Source organism: Patagioenas fasciata, chromosome Z (assembly GCF_037038585.1).
Source record: "Patagioenas fasciata isolate bPatFas1 chromosome Z, bPatFas1.hap1, whole genome shotgun sequence".
NCBI classification, from domain to species: Eukaryota; Metazoa; Chordata; class Aves; order Columbiformes; family Columbidae; genus Patagioenas; species Patagioenas fasciata.
Window position 1 is genome coordinate 67,907,388 of NC_092560.1, and position 22,465 is coordinate 67,929,852.

The window sequence follows — 22,465 nt, forward strand, 5'->3', positions numbered from 1 at the left end:
CTCCTTTCAGGTAGGTGTGGGCAGCGATAAAGTCTCCCCTCAGCCTCCTTTTCTCCAGGCTGAACATCCCCAGTTCCCTCAGCTGCTCCTCATCAGACTTGTGCTGCAGACCCTTCACCACCTTCATGACCTTCCTCTGCACTCTCTCCAGCACCTCAATGTCTTTCTTACGATGAGTGGCCCAAAACTGGACACAGGATTCAAGGTGCAACCTCACCAGTGGCACAATCACTTCCCTAGTCCTGCTGGCCACACTCTTGCACAAGTAGCAATCCTACATAAGCTCCTACTGGCAAAAGTTGTGGAGTAGGCACTGAGACAGATGGGCAGTGTTTGTATGTACAGATCACAGTTGTTGTGCTCTCTAAGAGTGGATTTGAAGAGGGAAGATATTCTGTGACCAAGGTTACCGTCTTGTATGCTTCCAGTCTTGTTTATCACAGCAGACGCTCGAAAAAAGCAATGCTTCTATATAATATAGGTTCAGGAGCTGTTCCCTTCCAGTTCCCACACTGCACAAACTCAGCAGAGAACAAGACTTAACCTCATGGTCTAGACCAGGCCCTAACCGCACACATGGTCTAGACCATGAGGTTAAGTCTTGTTCTCTGCTGAGTTAGTGAAGGAAGCTGCCTGTGTCAGGGACTAAAATCACCTTGCTCTTAATAGTGGTGGTGAGCATAGATAAAGTTTTTGCACATCACAGAGTAATATCAGAAAAAGAATCAGCACCTTTTTTTTTTTTTAAATCTCAGGCTTTTGGATAGTTTAAGTTTAGTAACTTAGGTCAGAACTCTGAAAGGAATATTTGGGACTCCAGGTGACTGTAACTTAATACGTGGTCATATGCAATTAGTCATCTAAATACTGTTCAATTTGTGACTTGCGTACCTTGTAAGCTTTATATCATGCTAATCATGCTTCAGCTTTGACAATCTATTTTTTATCGCATCAGCTCCTTGAGTATACAGCTGCTGCAATCTACTTGGCTTCTTTTCAGATCCACAACAATAAAGGACGGTTTGTCTTGAGCCTGCAATGTGCATGCTTTTGCAAAGGTCTAATCTGCACACTTGCGCAAACCAGAACATAATCTAAATGCCTTCTCTCTTGGGTTAAGACAGTTCTGCCCATACGACCTTCTTATCATGAGTTACTGCTGTTTCTTCCTGAAAGGCTAGTCCTCCTCTTTGCAAACTTGATGGCTCTTACCTCAAGACTTAATGGAATTTGAGTGATGTCTGTGCATTGTACTGATATTGTCTATATAATTTAATTAAAACTTTGGGTTTCTCCTTCCACTTAGCCACAATAAATGCAGCAAAACTTGTTGTATGAGCACACAATACAGAAGGGGAAGTTGCGCTCTGTTTTAAACAAAACTGGTTTCATTTTCTCACAGATACCAGCATTACTTGTGGTGGCATGGAGAACAAGGACTGCTAGCTCTCACATCCTCATCTTGTCTCCCTGGTTCTTGATTGGTACCAATACTGCGTGATCCTTGCAGCCCTTTTATTTTTGTCAAAGGCTCAGAGCCAGGTTGAGTTGTAACATACAGCTGTTGCTCTGCATTTGTGGTGTGCTCTTAGCCATGGCACGGCCTTGATGCTGTCAGCACTCCAGGCAGCACTGCCAGTTCTTTGCTTTTACCTGCGTTCATTCTTGGCTTCTGTGACTGTTCTTGTTCTCTTGGCTTGCTATATGTACACTGTTGGCTTAACTCCTACTCAGCCATTTCTTCTGGTGCACAAATGTTTATGCTCCATGTGCTCCAGTGTAATGATTCCTTTACAGAGCAGGTTTCACCTGTGGCCACTCGATACTCATTTGCTTCTCAGAGAGAAGGGAAGGATTGTGACAAAAAAGGCTACAATTAGGCCTGCTTTTCTTTGAATCCCTCTGTTCCCCTTTGCATTTCATATTAAACTATGCCAACTTTGTCTCTGAGGTAAGGTATTCATTCTTTCCACATGACCGTAATTAAATCATGGGATAAAACAAGGATAGGCCTGGATTTAGCTTGTCAAGTTGAAATAGAGAAACTTCTTGGAGACCTAACCAAGTGCCTTGGACACTTTGGTAGGCCATGTTCTGACATACACCTTGCTGATATCACAGAACCACAGAATGTTAGGGATTGGAAGGGACCTCAAAAGATCATCCAGTCCAATCTCCCTACCAGAGCAGGAACACCCAGATGAGGTTACACAGGAATGTGTCCAGGCGGGTCTTGAATGTCTCCAGAGAAGGAGACTCCACAACCCCCCTGGGCAGCCTGTTCCAGGGTCTGTCACCCTCACTGAGAAGAAGTTTCTTCTCGTATTTAAGTGGAACCTCTTTTTTGTACCCATTACCCCTTGTCCTACCATTGTTTGTCACCAAGAAGAGCCTGGCTCCATGCTCATGACACTCACCCTTTATATATTTATAAACATTAATGAGGTCACCGCTCAGTCTCCTCCAAGCTAAAGAGACCCAGCTCCCTCAGCCTTTCCTCATAAGGGAGATGCTCCACTCCCTTAATCATCTTAGTTGCCCTGCTCTGGACTCTCTCCAGCAGTTCCCTGTCCTTCTGGAACTGAGGGGCCCAGAACTGGACACAATATTCCAGATGTGGTCTCACCAGGGCAGAGTAGAGGGGAAGGAGAACCTCTCTCGACCTACTAACCACCCCCCTTCTGATACACCCCAGGATGCCATTGGCCTTCCTGGCCACAAGGGCACAGTGCTGGCTCATGGTCACCCTGCTGTCCACCAGGACCCCCAGGTCCCCTTCCCCTACACTGCTCCCTAACAGGTCATTCCCCAACTTATACTGGAACCTGGGGTTTTTCCTGCCCAGATGCAAGACTCTACACTTGCCCTTGTTATATTTCATTAAAATTTTCCCGCCCAACTCTCCAGCCTGTCCAGGTCTCTGGATGGCAGCACAGCCTTCTGGTGCGTCAGCCACTCCTCCCAGCTTGGTGTCATCAGCAAACTTGCTGACAGTGCACTCTGTTCCCTCATCCAAGTAACTGATGAATATGCTGAACAATACCAGCCCCAGTACCAACCCTTGAGGCACTCCACTAGATACAGGCCTCCAACTAGACTCTGCCCCATTGACCACGACTCTCTGGCTTCTTTCCTTCAGCCAGTTCACAGTCCACCTCACTACTCGATCATCCAGACCGCACTTCCTCAGTTTAGCTGTGAGGATGCTGTGGGAAACTGTGTCAAATGCTTTACTGAAGTCAAGGTAGACCACATCCACCACTCTACCATCATCTCTCCACCTGGTTATGTCCTTATAAAAGGCTATGAGGCTGGTTAAGCACAACTTCCCCTTGGTGAAGCCATGCTGACTGCCTCTAATGACTCTCTTATCCTTGATATGCCTTGAGATGGCACCAAGGATAAGTTGTTCCAGTAGTGTGAGAGGCTGGAGAAAAGACATGCATGGCTGCAGTCTCTTTTTGGCTCCAAAATACAGCACTGCCTAGGAAAACCTTCCATTGATTCTTATCTTCCTGAAGACCTGCTGGGAATTAGATTTGTTTCTCCTGTAGCCCACCACCACTACCAGGAAGGTTCCAGGAGCAGCTCTGTTCTTGCTAGCTTGAGAACTCTGCTAAGCCAAACTTTCTTCATCCTATAATGCAAATTTCTCATTTTCAAACTTCCCCAAGTAGAGCTGGAATAAAATATCCGTTTTTATGCTATTGAACTAGCCTCATATCATCTCTGTGTTCTAGTTTTTTTTTTTCCTTCTGTTTGTGAGAAACTCATTCATATTTTTTATTTATTCCTTTTAGAAACATGTTCTTCCAAATAGAAGGACAGTGAGTTGGTGGGAGGTGTGTGTCTTTCTCTTCCCAAGAATCAAATGCACAGGCAGCCAGGTCCCATGAGGATTTTTGGAGACACTTGCTGTGTGGTCATTGCAGAGGTCACCAGTGTTTTGACCATTTCCTCTAGTGCTGTTGGTTCAAATTGTGCCCAGAAACCTTCATACAGAATGGTCTGCAGATAAGAGAGTAGGAGGAGGAGGGGGCATTTCACTCTTAGCCAAAAAGCATTAGTGGAATGTGGTGTATTGCCTGCTACTGTTGCCTGTTCGTGACACTTCATTAGGGACACTGATGGTTACACAAAGCTGTCTGTGACAACAGGTTGGGAGCTGTGTGCTTTGGTTTTGGGAAACCTGCAGTTTGGGTCAGGCTGGTAGGCAAGTACCTTCGAAGAATACTTAGGCTGTCCTGCACAAATTTGCTATCTGTGAATCAATATCTCTTTTGGGTTTTTTTTAAGGAAGAAGTTCACTGGCAAAGAAAATTAACAGATAATTAATGAAGTATTGCAATCTGGTAATTCTGAAGAAGTCTACTACTGGGCTGACAAATGTAAAACTGTCTTTCTCTTGCTGCTTGAAACTTACCCGTACATTCAGGAGCTTCCTTTGGTTTTGCTGTATCAGCTTCCTCAGGAAGTCAATGGTGCAGAAACACAGTGCCACCATGTTTATCTTTATTTATGATGGTAGAAAACTATTTTAATCTATCAATCAGACTTAACTGCAGGAGTTGAAGTGCTGATTTACAAGTGGATTGGCTTTCCGGGTTAGTAGGGGCAGCGTGTGACAGAGAAATGAGGCAGACGGTCAGATGCGGTCTTAACCTAACACTTGTCTCTCCAAGAATCGTCACTCTGCCAGCTTGAAGCTCCTTGTAAGGACAGATAACCAGTAGGTCTCCCAGCATGCAGCCTGAGCCTGCTTAGCTTCATATTATCCTAGAATTTCTTTAAAAAGACTCTTTATGTTAACCTTACCTAGCAACGCTGCTGTCTGCTTTTCTCCCAGTGTAAAGTTTCCTTAGTCTCGCCCAGGTTAAGTGTCTGTGTCAGCTGTCTGTAAGGTAAAGGTACTAGCTCTGATTAAGAAGCCTGAGATACAACATAATGAAAAGCCTGATTTAGAAATGAAAAGCTGTACTGCATACAGTCACTGAGAGGTCAGAAAGAATGACATAATTGGCATTACATGGTATTGTGCTAAAAAGGGCGAACAAAGAGGGTGCAAATGCAGCATCTGGAGAGCTCAGTGCACAGCTGTGTAATATTACTGTTCTGTACTTTGGTTACAAAAATTAAAGTACCAGAAAGGTTTAGTTCATGCATTTCCTTAATAGGCAATGCAAATTTTAATCCACTTTAAGTTAACACTGGAGTGAAAAACAACTAAGCAACCAGTTTATTAAACTATCATTCTCAAAATAAAAGCTTTTTTAAAGCAAATTTGTCTGGAAATACTAGCCTTGTGGGTTTTTTAATACTGAAATCTTCAAATGCTATGAAATCCTTTATTTCAAATCCAACAAGTGATTCAGAACAATTCATTTGATCAGAATCTGACCAAATTTGACTACTTAAGTGCACAGATTTTTTTTCTTTTGATTTTTTTTTTTTTTAATTAACTATTACTAGCTAGAAAAAAAATCAGTGTGAATTAGAGAACACTAGTAAAGATATAGGGGAAAATACCACCATGTAGTATTGTGACCAACTTCATATTCTGGAAGGGCCGGTTACACGTGTGTGTCTGGCCCCACATGCACTGACAATCTCTGTTCCTCCACATCTCAGAGATGTATAGTTGCAGCTTGCTCTCGTCTTACACTGGCAGATCATTCATTGCACTCTTTGCTATTATATTGGTTCTGTGTGCTTCCCTGCACCTCCACAGGCAGTCTCGAAGGTGATCATCCCATTGTAGCAGCAACAAATACTGCAGTATGTAAGTCTATTACTAGATCCCAAGCTAACCGATGCTCTTCCGAAAGCTGCTGCTGGGAGATGTAGTCTCCAGCCCCAGAAGATGCTGACAGCAGCTTGAAAGCTTAGATCCTAAAAGCTCAAACATCAAAACATGGCATAAAAGTTACTTCATTTATTTCCTGTCATTGGACTGAAACGGAGAAATAAACTTGGCAGCAGAGTCAATTACACTGTTGAGCGGCATTTTTATTTTGTCAGCGCTGGGGAACACTGGGGATCATCCTCTCTAAGTGCTCCAAAGACTGGATGCTCTTGCGGTGCTTATATCCACGTAATTATTATATATGCATTACAGTTTTTGAAAATTTTGACATACAATACATCTATACTAAGAAATTATTAATGATGTTAGTTATAATTGCTTAGTTTCTTACTTACAATACATCTATTAATTATTAGTTAAAAATAAACTAAGCACTCTGCTTCAAAACAATGTGTCACTTAATCTTCTGTCTCCCTCTTGTCATACAGAAGGATCTAAAACTTGAAAAATATCCCCTCGTTTTGCAGGTGGTCAGAAAGTATTTATCATGTCAATTGGTCAGTGATGGCTACGTCTTTTGTAACCTAATCACAGTATGCATGAATCTGGCAGCTTCTCTTCAGGACTCTTCACAGCTGTTATTGTAATGTTCTTGTTTATTTATTTATTCTGTTACTCACAAGCAGAGTAGCAGCCGGAGATGCAAATCAGTAAGGTGTAGCAGCCAAGGAAGCTGTTCTCGGTGATCCTGGCAAATACCGGAATGGGCCCTGCCCTTGGGATTCTTCCACACGTCTGGGAGGCTGTGGCTGCGAGCGGTGCAGAGCGGTGCAGTGTGCCTTCGTGTCCCAGAGAGCTGGTCCCTCTCACCTTTTGCCACGTCCACAGGTGGGCTGGACTGTGCTGTGGCAGCTGGTCCTGCTGTGGTTCCTACATACACTGTTTTTTAGAAGATGTCCAAAGGTTCTGGAAGGCTTTGGCTACCTAGGAGGATTTGGGGAGAAGTGGTCCATAATCCAGGTGCCGGTGCATACTTAGAAAAAAACCTGAAGGATGCCATGAGTTTATTATGGCCTGCAGCCACCTAGACTGTGAGACATGGATTTGCAGTCACACGCAAGTAAATCTCTTAGGTGGTAAATAAATTATTTTTACTCTCTGATCACACCTTTGCATGTTGTTGCCCTTTACTGGAACACCTTTTCCACAGGAAACTATTTCAGCAAACATCACAGCAGTTAGGTCATCAGCTGTGTAAGAGTTTCATTTTGGATCCGAGGGGTGGTTTTGAGAACATGTGCATGCACATGCACAGCCATTTCCCCTCCTTCCCATAACCACGTTTTTACTGGTGTCTAATTGCTAGGTTCAAGCAAAACATACATTTACCCAGAACGCAATTTCACGTTTTGTACTCTAACCAGCATATAAAGTCTGAATTTATATTATAAAAAATGAACTAATTTTATGTAAGTGGCCACCATGGTGTGTAACAATCTGGTTTTGTTTTCTTTCTGATTACATTTACATTTAGAAATATTTTCTGTGTTTAATTTCAGCTGAAAAAAACAGTCAAGTAGTAGATTTCTCCTTCTCATTGGATACAGATTTTTTGTGCTCTTCTCTTTGCCAGTTGGCACAAACCAAAATCCTTTCATTACTGTAAAATCCTGAAACTACAGAACATTTACAACAGCATGGCAAGTTGCAGCTTCCTTTCAGAAAGTGTGAGCAAACTGGCACAACTCCCAATATTCTTACTTGAAAATACGTTGAGCTGGTTCATACTATGTGAGTACTGAGAGAGCACAGAGTCCTTGAGCAATCCTGGTAATTACAATTTCCCTGTGCTATGCCAAAAAGCTCTTTGTTTCACCACTAACATCTTTTGAGTTCTCTGTAGAGGCTGTAACACTTGCATTCTTCTTGCAGTGAAGGGGGGCAGTGAGCACCTCTGCTTCTGCTACAAGAATCCATGTAGAAATGAGTTGGGAATGAGTAAAGTGGATGCATATCAAGGTGCCACACTTGCAAGTGAAACCACAGTTGGGACCCAAGGCCAATGGCTTTCCCGGGGGCCCAAGCAAAGCTGGTGTGCCACAGAAGGTCACTGGCACGTGTGGATCCGGGCTGGGTGTCTCGCAGGCAGAGTTTCGCGGGCTGCCTGAAGGTGAGTGTCTCAGTGACTTGCTCGCGGGGCTTCAGGTTCTGCCGCTCTGCTCTGCCTGTGGCACGCTGAGCAGGGAAAGCCGCTTGCTCCAGGGCACAGCTGCTTCTTACGCGGGTTTTTTTCTGGGAAGCAACACATGGTTACAACTAACGAAGTGCTTCCCTTCCTTCCTCGTTCCCCAGCTCCTGAACTGAGACGAGAGTTTTAACTCCATTCCTGGACTGTCTTACTTCACACAGAGCCACTTCTTGCCCTGTTCTGCCTGACTCATTACAATTCTGTAAATCTATGTTCATAAAATTCCTTATACAAAGCAAGACCAAAGCATCCTGCCTTTTTATTCTGATGCCACGGCTTCTCTGCCACTTGAAAGCCCTAAATCAGAATTAGCATCACTTCAAATAGACACTCTTTATCCTGCCAAAAGGAACAGTCTGATGCAGGAATTACTGGTTGAAGATTTCTGTCCAGTAAATCAGATTAGGGGAACACAACAGCCTTCTCTGATTTCAGAATATGTATTTGATGGGTAAACCTTATTCTAAATGCATGGGTAGTTTCAGACTGACAGTTCTTTTCATGCAGTAACATCTGCTCATTGCTTTGCTATTAGCCTGCTTAATGCTTGCCAGCAACACAGCAGGAAAGTTCAAGCCTTCCTGGTGACAAATTTTTCACTCAAAAAGCCAAGGCACACATCCCAGGGCTCTGGCGTGCTCTTGCTGATTGGAAAGGCCATTATAGAGCTCTGCTGTTTTCTTCAGTGCAGAGGCTGGATTTGTGTCAGTGATAACAGCGCAGGCTGGCATTAACAGACCTGCATGGAGGAGTGAACTAATGGTGTTCCCCACCCGGGGAACGCTCGTTGCTATCGCAGACATGCTGACGTGCAGTACAGCCCCTTGTACTCTTCCATTGTACACATACGTCACCTTCGCCAGTCTCTCTTGGCAAGCCAGCTTCATTTTTAAATTAAACCTCAGATTCTCCATCATGTTTTGAGTTGATTTTGCAGATGTGGAAATTAAGCAAAGCCTGACCAGTCAGCTTCTCGTGATTGCATAAGAAGTCTGGAACAGAAATAAAAGACGAATGCAGTTTTGCTGAGTTCTTACTATGCTGCGATGCTCATGTTCTCATGTCTTAACCACATGCTTCAGGAAGCTGACTGTGTTTCAGAGTTAAAAACACCAGTGGTTTTCCATTGCCCGTTTGCTGGCCACACGGCTTTCCTGCCCCTTGTTCAATTCTTGATTCTTTCTCTTCAGCCCTGCTTCTAAGGAGAGGAGCTGTAAATCGGAGGAGTTGTGTTGAGACTCCAGCCCCCAGTCCTGGCCTGAGGAGCCTTCACCTGCGTTTGGGGCGTTCGCTGCTCCCACAGAGCAGGAGCGTCAGCAGCGCCAGAGCCTGAACCGCACTGGGGCTAATGTCTCCAGTAACTTTGATGGAGTTGTATAGAAGGTCAAAGCAGACCATAAAACAAAAAATATGATTCAAACAGAACAGGAATTGGTTACTTATGAGAGGAACTTGAAGGACAAACCCTGAGATAAAGCTTGAAGAATATGCAGTTAGTGTCAAACAATGAAATTTGGCAAGGACTAGCAGTATGTTGTGAACTTTGGTGAACTATGCTCATTATACGCTCATTTTATTACAAAACCACACCTCCTTGTTGAAAGCTACCCACCTCCAGAAGACCCCTGCTCACTGAGCATGCATAGAAAATTTTATCTTTGCTGCACCTTTTAAACTAAAGCAAGCAAAGTTTAGACCAATGAACTTTAAGTAGGTATAAATATGTATAAGATGTTAGGAGTGGTTAAAAGTTGAAATGTATAAATAGGTAACTCACTCCGCTCCTAGTGTGCTTTGCGAAAGACTGCCCAGCACCTTTTTCTGCCCGGAACTGCAAATGAAACAAATACCTCGACCCTTTAAGTGAATTGCTATCTACAGGCCAGATAACGATCCCACCTTTTGGGACAACACCACTATCAGTGCCTTTGTCTGCAACAGCAAAGATCATCACACAGGAAGCTGAGAGATCCTCTGCCACTGCCGGGTACTGCCCTTGGCTCCTTGCAGCTGATGCTGGAGAAAGTATTTCGGCAACACCAGGGAAGATCTTGGCTCCTTGTAGGAACGCAGGGCCCTGAAGCCATCCTCTGAGTGCCACAGCTTCTCCATCAACATGAGGGCAGAGCAAGGGCCGCGGACCGCCGCAAAGCCATTGGAGCTCAAGGTTGGTGCCTTGCAGCGTTAAACTTACATTTAATGTCTCGTCTTTTAAGATGCGTATGTTTCTCTCATTCACCGAGTTTGTTAAATTGCAGCCGCTAAAAAAACGGGTGGTTTAGCAGGCGTGTGAGCAGGTAAGTGATCTTAGCAATGCGCTTGACAGCAGCGCAAGGAGCCATTGAAGGAGGAATGTTGTTTTTACAACTGATCTGGCACCTGACCCCAGCGGGAGGGGGCAAAGGAGGAAACATCTGGCTATGAATCTTTAATGTAAAACAAAGTCTCCTCGAACTAATCCCAAAATGCAAACTGATTACTGTATTTAAAAAGTTAAGCTGGGGGAAGGATAGCCAGAGAGCCAGGAATCCATACATCGAATCAGTGAGGGGAGGGGGTTGTTAGATGAATGAGACAGGTAAACTGAGGCAGGTGTTGGCTAGTCTGTAGACCCTGCAGTACTCAACTAATAGGGAATAGGTGAGGAAATTTGCAGCCGTGATTAGGGTGATATGAACAGGGGCCTTTGGCCGTATTCCGTGTGCCTTCCACTAGGTAAGACACCCGGTTTTGCACTATCATTAATAAAATATGCTTTGCTGAGAGATCCTGCCTGGGCCTATTGTACTGTCAAGATGATGGTTCGGTACAGCAGGGTAAGCTGCGGAGGACGGCCCCGCACGGGTGCACTCCAGCTGCCGCAGCTGTACATGGAACCGCCACCTCTGCTGGCTCGGGCAAGCGGGATGGGAAGGTTCACACCTGCTGCGCCTCAGCCGCGGTACCGCTCCCCGGCCCGGGCGGGAGGAAGGGTGCTCTGCCCAGCGGCTCCCGGTTCGGGGGGTGTCCCCTGGGCCGGGGAAGCCGGGGCTGGCGGAGAGGCTGCCCAGGCCCGCCGGAGGGAGCGGCAACAAGGGCAACGCGGCCCTTCCGCGGCGGCCGGTGCGCGCAGCGCCAGGCCCGAGCCGCCCCGCCGCGCAGGCTGACGACAGCGGAAGCCAGGCGGAGGGGCCGGCGGCCGGGCCGGGGCGGTGCGGCTCCGGGCAGAGGCGGTGCCGGGCCGAGGCGGTGCCGCTCCGCCCGCGGCGGCGGCGCCCGCGCTGCCCTGCCCTGCCCGCGCCGCATGAGCCAGGCAGTGGGGAGCCAGGCAGCGGGGATCCAGGCCGCTCCGCGCCGCCGGCATGTCCGCGCCCTGCTGCGCCGGCCAGGTGAGGGCTGGGGGCGCGGGGAGGCCGGCAGGTGTGCGCGGCGGGGCGCCGTAAGCCTCCCCTGTGCCGGGCGGTGGGGGATCTCTGGGGGGGACGGCGGTGGGGGCTCGCCCGGCAGCTCCGCCGCGGGGAGCGAGGGCCCGGGGGAGCGCTTCGTCGGGCCGGGTGGCGACGGCCCAGCGCGGGGGACGGAGAGCCCGGGACGGCACGGGACGGGACCGGTGCGGCCGCATCGCTCCGCTGCCTCGCGGTCAGCCCGGGAGAGCCAGCCTGACGGGGCAGCAAAGGCGTTAAAGTAACAGCGGCATCTGCGGAGCGGGAGCCGAGTGCCGCGGGGCTGCCCCTGACACGGCGTACCTGAGGTGTTTGTCGTGGCGAGTGGCGGAGCCCCCGGGATGAATTCCCCTCGCCTTTCGGGAGAAGCCGCAGCCGAACGCCGCCGTCTCCCCGGGATGAGGGAGCGGAGAGCAGCTCCGCTGGCCGTGTCCGCACCAGCAGCTGCGCTGGGGCGGCGGGCATGGGGACGAGACTTCCCAAAGGCCTGTGCTGCAAGGAGCCATTCCCAAAGGGGTGACAGGTCACTCAGAGCTACGAGCGGCGCTTAGGTGATTGATACTGGCGGTTGGTGGCGGGGAGCTGATACCCACGGTGTTAGAAGTCTGTGTGGTCTTAAGTTCTCTCTTAGCTGCTGGCTGCCTGGCACTTTTCAGACCCTTTCACAAACTGCTTTAAATTGGGTTTGTGGAAAGATTGAGCAAGTTCAGGTGCTAGTGGAGGAAGTGAGAGATGAGAGCAAGTGGAGATAGAGGGTGTGTGCCCTTCAGCGTGCATGAGGTGAGTAATCTGCATCTTCCTGCGACGCACCTGTTTTCCTGATTGAATCTGAGCTGATGAGTGGAGGACTGTGAAACTGGAGAAGGATGGTTGCGAGGTTCTGTCCAGATCTTCTCCTTGACTGCACACAAGGGAAGGACTTCTGTTCCTACAAGTGGTAGACCGCATCTCCCCCAGGCACTTTATTTTGTGCATCATTTTCCCAAATCTCCACTTCTGCAATAGAAAACCATTACTGCTTGTCCTGTCCGCAACAGACTAGTCAGTGAGCTTATTCCTATTGTTTTACATATTTAAATGCCTCGTCCTAATTCTACTGATATTTCTTAATTGGTCACTCTGCACTCCCCACCACCCCCCACCCCAGCATCTGATTATTCTCTTGCTTTTGTGTGAAACACCTGGAAAAAAAAAATCTGAGATCTTTCCTGAAGGGTGGAATCCCAGGCTAAATTTGGTCTCCCAGCTATGGTTCTTTCAGTCTTCAGTGGGCCAGGAGGATTACTGAACATGTCTGCACATGCCTGGCCTCTGGGAGCTCCTCTGCGCCTCACCATGCAGCCTTGGGTGGCTGTGGGTGACAGCAGTACCCGCGTTTGCTAATATTCTTCTTAAAAGCAGGGGGTCTCTCGACTACTGCTTTGTGTGCGTTTTGGCAGCATGTGAAACAAGTTTTGGAGAAGCTCAACGAAGCACTGTTAGTAGGTGCTGTCACTGCAGCGGTTCATGGCTGTTAGCATTTTCAATGCTTTTTTGATTTTGGTGGAGTTCCTACAGAAGTAACAATACCAAGAGGATGAAACTGTTGTGAGACTTGTGTGGCGAATGGCATGGCTTCAGCATGACTGAACTTTGAAACGTTATTAAAGCAACTGTTCCTATCGCACGTGGTATTATCTGATGATAATGTGTTATACTGGCACTGATGTGTCACTTTGGAGTATGTAAATAAACTGAACTCCTTAGTGACGTTGCAGCTAAAGCAAAAGCCCTGAAGTGGATGCAGTCATAGTGCCAAAATTATGTAATACCCTGGGGAGATGTATTCTGCTGCCTTAAGCACTATTTTTGATGTAAGACTTATCTGTGCTAAATACGGCATATTCCTGGAGTTATACCAGCAAACTTGGTGTGGGTAACCTTTTTATAGGCTAGGATGATAAATGGCGTAGACCATGTCTCAACAGCATGCGGTGTAACTTTTTTTAAGAGGAAAAATGGCCTTTGCCTTTATGACTTGATTTATTCCAACCTTGATGAAGGGATGTTTGTTTAACATTATTAATACACAAGAAAAACAAAAGGGATAGAAGTTCTTCTTTCTCCTTCAACCCAGCTTCCTCAGGCATTTTATGAGTACTGTTAATCAAGCTGAGAAATCAAGAAGGAATTTGGCCTCTCCTTAAATGTTCTCCCAAAGGTGAAGTTAACCCTGTCTCCAGAAACAGAGACAATTTTCTTGAGGAAAGATGAAACTTTCTATGTGTCCCAAAATCAACACTGATGTTGCATCTCTCCTTTTTACCTAAAATATACTAGTTTAATGGGTTTGATATATGGGGTAGATTTTTTTTGTAGGAAGTATTTTTGCCTTGTGGATGTCTTATATCTGCCTGTCTGTCTCTGTCAATCTGCTTTCGTAGAACTGCCGGAGAACTTTGGTATTGTCCAGCTGGGCTGTGAAAGGGCAGTTATTGTGCATGTATGTCTAGCTGATATCAGAGTTCCATTGTAAGTTAATGCCAGCACATTTTCCTGGTGTGAAGTAGACAATAAGTGATCAGTACTTTTGTTTTTGGGTCAAACCGTGCCAAACATCCAGTTGATGGTGCCTGTTGGAATACGTGCATTCAGGTTTTACAAACCAGATTCCTGGTGTTAAAGGATACAGCAGCAAGCAGCCAAACTTCAGTATACTTTGGTCATGCTGATTTTGCACTCAAAAATTATTTAAAATAATCTTAATCAACATTACTGTGTGACTTGCATCCTTGCCAAGTAGACCCTGGGAACGTGCTTTCAAGGAACTTGGACATTTATAAACCTTAGTTTCTGCAGTTGGTTTTTACCATGCAACATACAACCTTGTTTTGAAGAGAACTGCCGCTTTTAGGTTTCTGAACTCTAATGAGCTTGCTAAATGCTTCTTCTTTTCCTAGTGTTCTGTTGGTAGACATATTTTGAGAGTGCGGTGAGAATACAGTTTGGCTTAGGCCTCCACAATGCTTTTGATTACATGAAAACATCTGCTTAAATTGACAGGAAACAGGATTTTACATTTGGCTTTTCTTCAGTAGTTATTCTCAAGAGAATAGAGTTGAGATCATGGTTAAGAAAAGCAACTGTTGCAGAAAATCTTTATTACAATGAATATGTTTTTTCCAGAGTTAAATAAATGTAATTTAGATAGTTAACATTAATTTGGGGCTAGCTGTGTTGTTCAAGGAGATGGATTTTTCAATTGGAACTGGTAGTTACTAAAGTTTATAAAACTATTTTTGTAGATCTGTTAAATCTTGAGTGCTTTCTGTAATACTGTGCTGCACTTAGAAATCATATCGTGTAGTAAGATGTTCTGCAAGTTAGAGTATCGGATTTTCGTTTTATACCCAGACCTCTAATTCAGAGGGATTTAAAAAGAAAAGAAAAATGCTTTATAAGATTGACCTCAGCTTTTGGGGGCGAGGGAGGGAAGCCCCCCGTGCAATCTGGGGCTGCCTGCCTCTCTGACACTGCCTGTTTGCATCTGCAGGTTGAGAAGGGGGCTTGCAGTCCTGCCCTCATGGTCTCATTACGTGGTGAAAAGGGTGGCTCTGCCACCCTGGTCCAGGCTGGTGTCCTCTGAGGATGCCAGGGCGCTGCTGGGTGGTGCGCGATGTGAAGTGCTGGGGCGTTCCTGGCTCAGCTCCATGTGCTGTGCTTCCCAAAACAGCTCTCTCCTCTTGCAAATGGTCTTCCTGGGTGAGAGGGCTTTGGTTTATTGTGTTTAACCTGAGCTGGTCAGGTAAAAAAAAAAAGAAAAGATAAATTTAGCTGTGGATTTTACCACCTCTCACAACTGCCCTTGCATATCCCTACCACCATTATTAATCATGATTGAAGATGAAGCTAGATGTCTGAGGTCTGATGTGGAGTTCTGTAGTGTATTCCACTTAAATACAGTTAGAAAAAAGAGACCGAGGAAGGACTTTTTTTGGCTGTTTACACAAGCATGGTGTTTTTGTTTTAAACAAACGGTTGACTGAACATCTGAATTAGCAAAGCCTACTTTTCTGCAGCTTTGTTGATTGAGGTTGGTATCTTACGTCAGTTGCCTTTCTCATAAATACTGAACTTGTGTTGCAGCCTTTTCCTTGCTCAAGGTTGAGATCGTTTTTCTCTGCTAAACCTTTATCTGTTTTCAAGGAAATTTTAAGAACGTAATATCTTTGAGGCCCCCATCTGTCTGCCAAAGCTGGATAAAATTTGCTGCTGGATTCAAAAGTGATTAGAAACGGAGGGAAAAGCAACCAAAACCAGTGAGATCCTGTAAGCATTGTATCATTTGACACTTGCATCGCTAGGTTGGAATCCTTTCCCTGGAACTGCGTAAGAGGCAGAAGATACTCTTTCTCATTCCTGCTTATTTCCCATTGCTGCCTAATTTCTTTTAGCCTTTCTCTCGCATCTAACAAGTTGGTTACCTTGTGGATTTAAATACGCAGCTTGAATACCCATGGCTCTAGAGCTGTGAAGGCAATGTAAGAGCAGGACCTTTACTTTTAAGAACAAGGGGATACTTTTCTGCGGAATGATATAAATCCTATTACTGCAAATTTTAATTTTTGCAAGTACAGGTATTCCAGGGTGTCTTTGGTTTTGGTTTTGTTTTTTTTTTTTCTGTTCCTGAGATTTTCATTGTGACGAATGCACTCACAGTTGTGAGTGCAAGACATAGTTGTGTCAGGGGAGTGGTTGGATGCAAGCCTGAGCTACAACTGCAGGAAAAGCTGAAGGTCTTGTCTCGAGCTGGCGACAGCTGTCAACCCAAACACGTGCTGAGGCTGCTTGGTGTTCTCAGCTTAGCCATGTGAAGACACTTGGACCTTGGGTTGCTTCCAAGGTCCTTCTCATGCCCAAGTTAATGGTGCTTCCATTTCTTTTTCAATGGTGTGGGGCTCTAATATGTTTTATATGTTAGGTGCCTGGCCTCCTAGATTTTTAGGCTCTGATTGACCATTCTGCCGACTGTATCTGACCTGGTGAGTTGTTCAGGTCACCCAAGAGATGGACTTCAACACAGCGTGAGGCAGCGAGGACTACAGCACTTACCGTGACAGCAGCTGTGGGAAGATGGCCCCATGTTTGATTTGAAGGGAGTCCTGATGCACCTAGTGTTCTCATGATCAATTTAATTAGTGATAACTGTGCTGGGACTGACGTTTGGAAATTCCAAAAATTAGAGACTGCATATGCTCAAGTACTTAAACGTATACATGTTCACAGTCTGAAAATGGAAAGTTCTGTCTTTCTTACTGTCCAGCAGGACTGATCCAAAAATGTGTCAGCCTGCCACCTCTCGCACTGAGTTTTAGCAGGAACAGCTCTTAACATTTTTTGAAGAAATCTAACTTGTGTTTTTTCCTTGGCTTTTTGTATTACAGTCACTGGCAAAACAGTGTTTCAGGAATCCTATTCAAGATACTTCTTCAGTAGTCATTGTAATTGTATTTAAAAATGCTCATCAAGAAGTAAGTAATGGGAAAACATGAGCAGGCTCCATTTTGAACCTGCCAATCTGGGAATGCATGTGAAGTTGGCTGTTGTGACACTGGTGTAAACTGGAACGTATTAGCAATGCTGTGAGAAGTTACATTTTTTCCTAAATATAATATGGTGAGAAATAGTTAATGTTTGTTGCCCTTATGCAATTTGTACAAATTGTTAATGTCTTTTTTCCTCTGCCTTAAAAACCACTTGTACTCAGTGTCCAAAGTACCTTATAAAGACACATCTTTGTAGAACAGCTCAGAGCTGTCGGTTCATTCAAAAGTGAAGCAGCTGTTCCAGCTATGTGCTTTGCAGTCAATGCATACAGAAATTTCACTTTAACTGCTTCTTCACTCCTGTGGTGCATGTACTTAAGCAGTTACTGCCGTACACTGTGTTCTTGGTTCTGCCTGTCCCCAGTGAAGCACCGTGTTGCATCCGTGTGTGCCATTCTGCCTCTAGAGTCCTGATCTCAAACATCAGGGCTAACCTGGAGAAAATCTTGTTGTATGAAGTGAGGACCTCGAATAGTCAGATGTTGCCATTGCTGACTTGTCTTTCATCTTCCAGTTGCTATGTTAGTATAATAGCTGTTAGTATAATAGAAGTGGCTGCAGCATGATCTGGAACAACCTGCAAATGAGAAAACGGTGAAATATGTAATTATAGGAAAGGACAGTTGAACCTGTCACCCTGTGGAGGTTGCTCTCAGTGAAGATCATCAAAGGATCGATGCAAAGCATCTTCAGGATCAGGTCACTGATGAAAACAGGCCACGATGACTGGTTTTCATCAGTAACCTGAGGGTACATTTGAGATTTCTGCAGAAAGTACATAGGTGTGAGTGGAGTGGAGAGTACTGTTGAAAGTAGTGTAACTCAGATGGCATGACCCCCGTGCAAATAAAATATACTTTTTAAGTACATCCAGCTGTCTGGTTGTACAGGCAAGGTACACAGAGGGGAGGCTGGTCCCACTGCATGGGATGCTGTGGGGCAGCATCTCACCTTCTCTTTGGATGCACCTGGGGTAGAAGAGCAAGATGACTTGCTGGGCTGATGGTGCTGCTGGTTTTTGTAGGATGGGCTGGGGAAATCTGAAGGGATGCAGGAAAAGAATGCAGACAACTTAGGTTGCAGGGAAGAAAAGCCTTAAAGCCTTCAGTTGAGACTGAGGGTAAATGGTTTGGATTCTTTTTGATGAGCAGGGAAAAAAGACCGGATAATTAAAAAGCTCTCTCAGCTAGTGAAGAAAGCTTCACCAAGAACCAGGGTCTGGGAACCGTAGCAGACAAATTAGAAGTGTGGGTTTTTTTTTTGCTCTTTTAAATGATAGATGTAAGTAACCAGAGAGACAGACAGCCCATCTCATACTGCTGTCAAGTCCAGATGGTCTAGCTAATGGAAAATAGCTGTACTACTGGGGAGCTGGGTGATGTGATACTGCGAGGCTCAGGTCAGACTAAACAATTGTCTTTATTTTTCCAAAATCATCAGGATAAGAGCAGTTGGACAGTCTTTAATTTAGACATTTTGCCATGACGTTATTTTCTAATGCTGAGCTGAATCACCATGTGGTAATATTTGAGCACAGAGACAGAACCTAATCTTGCTCAGCTCAGCTTAACTTCAGCTCTGCCGGTGCCTGGCAGCAGCTTGCCCACGTTTCAGCTCTCATTGTGGTTCTCCTTGGTTCTGAGCTGCTTGGTGCTGTGTGGCAGTTCTGCCCTTCGCTTCAGAACCTCATCTCAGGGCAGGAAAGCCACACTGGAAAGCAGTGTTTAGGCAGTGTCTATGCTGGCATGACTTTCTTCTGAAGTCAGTTTTAATTTTGCACAGTTTGCAGTGTGAGGTGTGCTGCCAAAAATAGGTTGTCGGTTGATTAACTGGTATGCCGGTCGGAAAACCTTTTGGCTTAAGCCACGTGGTAAGTCTAAATATTAAAGAAGCACCAGTGAAAAGCAGTTAAGACAGACAAAGGACAAAATAAAGTGTCTTAGGTGAATTTAGGTACTTCACAGGAACAAACCACTGTGTAATCATGTGATCATGTGGCTGGTTAAAGAAACCTTTGCAAAATGTGTACGTAAGAGTCAGGGTTTCCAATAATAGTCTGAGCACTTGGGACACCTGGCCTCAGGTATGTGTTGTTTTCATGAACCAGAGCACTAACAAACCCTAGATGCTCTTTCCTGAATCTGAAAGTCGAAGGGCAAGTGTGCAGCTGCTTCAGCACATTATCCATGTGGGACTGGCTGCTTTGCCCCTCCGTCCTGCCTGGGGGCTGCATGTTGCTGTGGGAGGAGGTGTTTGGGTGTTTCTGATAGACATTGCTGTTAATAGCTCAGTGACCGTGTTATCTGCAGATCTTATGGCCTAGATGCTGTGGTAGGAAAGTAATCAGGCAGTGCATGAAAAACTAAGCTGCTGTAGGCCCCCATGAAAAGAGGCCTCAGCAAGGCACATTCCTGTCTCTGTGGACAAACCAGAAGGCATGTGTGTGTGGTCATGCCAGCTGGGCAGTCAGTTAGGAGGAAAGAGATGAAACCCTGTTAAGTCTTTACTTAATTTAAGTGTGCATTTTTTTTTTTTTAATGTACTCTTCTTCCCTTTGATTTTTACAATTTCTGCTGAAGTCTCCCAAAAGGAAGAGTGCTTTGTTGTGATAAGCTTGATACTTCCTTATGGTCTGTATATTTTAAAAATACCATAGGCTGTTTTGGGCAGTGATCCTGAAACTCCTCACTTTGTTTTAATGGTTATGCCAAATATTTTGTACAAGCTTTGAGATTTTTTTTTGAAACATCTCTGGAAAATACCTTTTAAAAATGTCACTGTCTCTACAAAAGCAGTAAGCAGGCTACATTCATTTCTGAGTCTTGGATGTAAACAGTTACTTGTGCTTAACAGTGCCATTGTACCTCATTCAACTGATTGATCAGATTGGATCACAGTTTGCTAAAATCAAGGCTTGAGTGTGTGGCAGGTGTTAATCACAGAATGGTTGGGGTTGGAAGGGACCTCTGGAGATAATCTAGTCCAACCCACCTGCTAAAGCAGATTCACCTAGAGCAGATCTCACAGGAATGTGTCTGGATATGTCTTGAACATCTCCAGAGAAGGAGACTCCACAACCTCTCTGGGCAGCCTGTTCCAGTGTCTGTCATCCTTCAAGTAAAAACATTTTTACTCATATTCAGATGGAACCTCCTGTGCTTCAGTCTGTGCCCATTGCCCCTCATCCTGTCATTGGGCACCAGTGAAAAGTGTCTGGTCCCATCCTCTTGACACCCACCCTTGAGATATTTATAAACATTAATGAGACCCCGTCTCAACATTCTCTTCTCCAGGCTGAACAGATCCAGCTCTCTTAGTCTCTCTTCAAAAGAAAGGTTCTTTAGGCCTCTCATCATCTTCGTATCCTGCTGCAAGTGTGTGTTGGTGGAGTATTCATTGGAGGGAGCTGATAGCTCATGGGCAAGTTGGTAAATCTGCTTTTACCCTGTTTTGTTAATCTAACTCCTGTTAGCCATAGGTACGCCCCAGGCTGGCATAAGATGAGAGTGTATGTCCAGGCCTGCCTGTACTTGGAAAAGTGGTTTACATGGGCTGGGGCTGTTGTATTGTCTGCTTGCTTCTGTTCCTCACTGTGTGGATGTAAAAATTATTGTTCCTCTGCACTGACAGGAATCTACCACACTCTAATCAAATGAGTTGGTAGGAAAATGCTATTAGAATACCTGTTCAAAGAAGGGTCAAAGCTTGCGGGACTGCTGCGCAGCACTCACCTCTGCTCTCTCCTCCCAACCACGCACTGTGCCCTCACTTGAAATGGTAGAACTGTTTCTGCCGTTGCATAGTAAATCAGCATCTGAGAAAGACTGATAAGTAATTTTTCTTCCTTTTGTTGCTTTTTTTGATCACCCCTAGCATCAGAAACAACTGCCAGGGCCACTACTGCTGCTGGGGTAGGAGTGACTGAGTGGCCGCAGAGGAGAAGGGCTGGGGGAGCCAGTGGCTCTTAGTCAACCAGGCTGGCAGAGGAAATGTCTGTGAAACTGCACTTTGAATAGTTTTTTAACAGAAAAATTTTCCACACAGCTTTCCACAGCTTCTGTTGTGAAACCAGTCAAGTCAGCTGTCATCTGGGTAGTTCAAGTCACTGTTTTCAAGTACTGCAGGGTTTCAAGTTTGGGGATCTCGGGTGAGCTGTCACTGCACCCTCCTCACGCTCTTCAAGGTTAGCACCGAGCAAAGCCGGCGGCTGGTCTGCGTCAGGGTGTGTTAGTGTGAGGGGGCCAGCTGATGATAAGTATTTGTGGAAAAAATAAATATTTGTGTAATGCTTGTAGTGATTGTCAGACTGTGGTGTTCACCCAGTGAGGAGACATTGAGTGGGGCAGCTGTATGTCCTGCCTGAACTGAGGGAGCCTTTGGATGAGAAAGACTTGAAGTCAGAACCTGCTGCAGTGTGACAGACCCCTGCCAGAGCAGCGTGGCTTTCAGAGGCCATTGCGCTGGGCTCTTGGGGACCCAGGAATTGGGAGGATGACAGGAGTTGAAAGGAGCTCTGTAGATATTCTCAAGGTCTGCCTGCTGGCAGCCATTGCAGACCTGGGGTTGTCTGGGTTGTTGCTGTCCTGGAAGCCACACAGTGCCTTTCTTCTGGAGAACCCATCCTTTGAAGAAGCTTTTGTTTAATTATAAGCTAAATCTGTAAAAGATTAATTGCATTACTTGCCTTTTTTTTTTCACAGCTCATTTTTAACATGGGAAGAATTTGTTACCGCCTAGCACTTCTGCACTGGTGGGTCCTAAGCCCCTGGGCAGATCCTCACTGCCAGCAAAAGGCAGAGGTGAGGTGAGATGGGCCATGCCCATGGTAAACCTGTGGCATGAGACGGAGCTGCGTGTTGACCACAACCTTTTAACAGAGAGCTTGTTGTATGTGTGAGCTTTGAAGTTTGTCACCCAAAGATAATATCTTTGAAACCTCAGGGTCAGGAGGTTGTGGCCAGCATCTTATTCTTTGGACAAAGACTTTTTTCATTTATTTTTGGAGAATGTCTATTTCGTCGTGGCCTACTCTGGAATGTAGTCAGTCATAACCAGAGTTTTAAAAAGAAAAATAAAAAAACCACCAGACACCAAATTTGGGACTGTGGATGAATAACCTAACCAACTTTCCACTGTGTTTAAAGGTGTTGAAGATGTTTCTTGTGCTGTTAAAAGAGTGCTTACAGGAGTGCATCTGAAAAAAGATGGAAACGCTGGTGTTTTTTCACAAATATTGCCAATTTATAGGGTATGTACTTAGCATTAGAAACTATCATTAAAGTCTCCATAAGTAATGTGGAACAATGCATAAATGAGCTATATATTCTGTGTAAGTATCACAGTATGTTTGGGATTGGAAGGGACTTCAAAAGATCATCCAGTCCAATCCCCCTGCTGGAGCAGGAAC

General features: G+C 45.4%; 1 protein-coding gene across 1 annotated transcript in view; it reads left to right on the forward strand.

Annotated features, from left to right (window-relative positions):
• The first annotated feature begins 9,774 nt into the window (after nucleotides 1-9,774).
• SERINC5 (serine incorporator 5) overlaps nucleotides 9,775-22,465 on the forward strand; it is a 45,348-nt gene continuing 32,657 nt past the window's right edge. Inside the window, exon 1 of the mRNA XM_065861760.2 lies at nucleotides 9,775-10,218. Coding sequence (XP_065717832.1) covers nucleotides 10,168-10,218 — 51 coding nt within the window. The 5' untranslated portion in view covers nucleotides 9,775-10,167. The remainder of the gene's footprint in view (nucleotides 10,219-22,465) is intronic.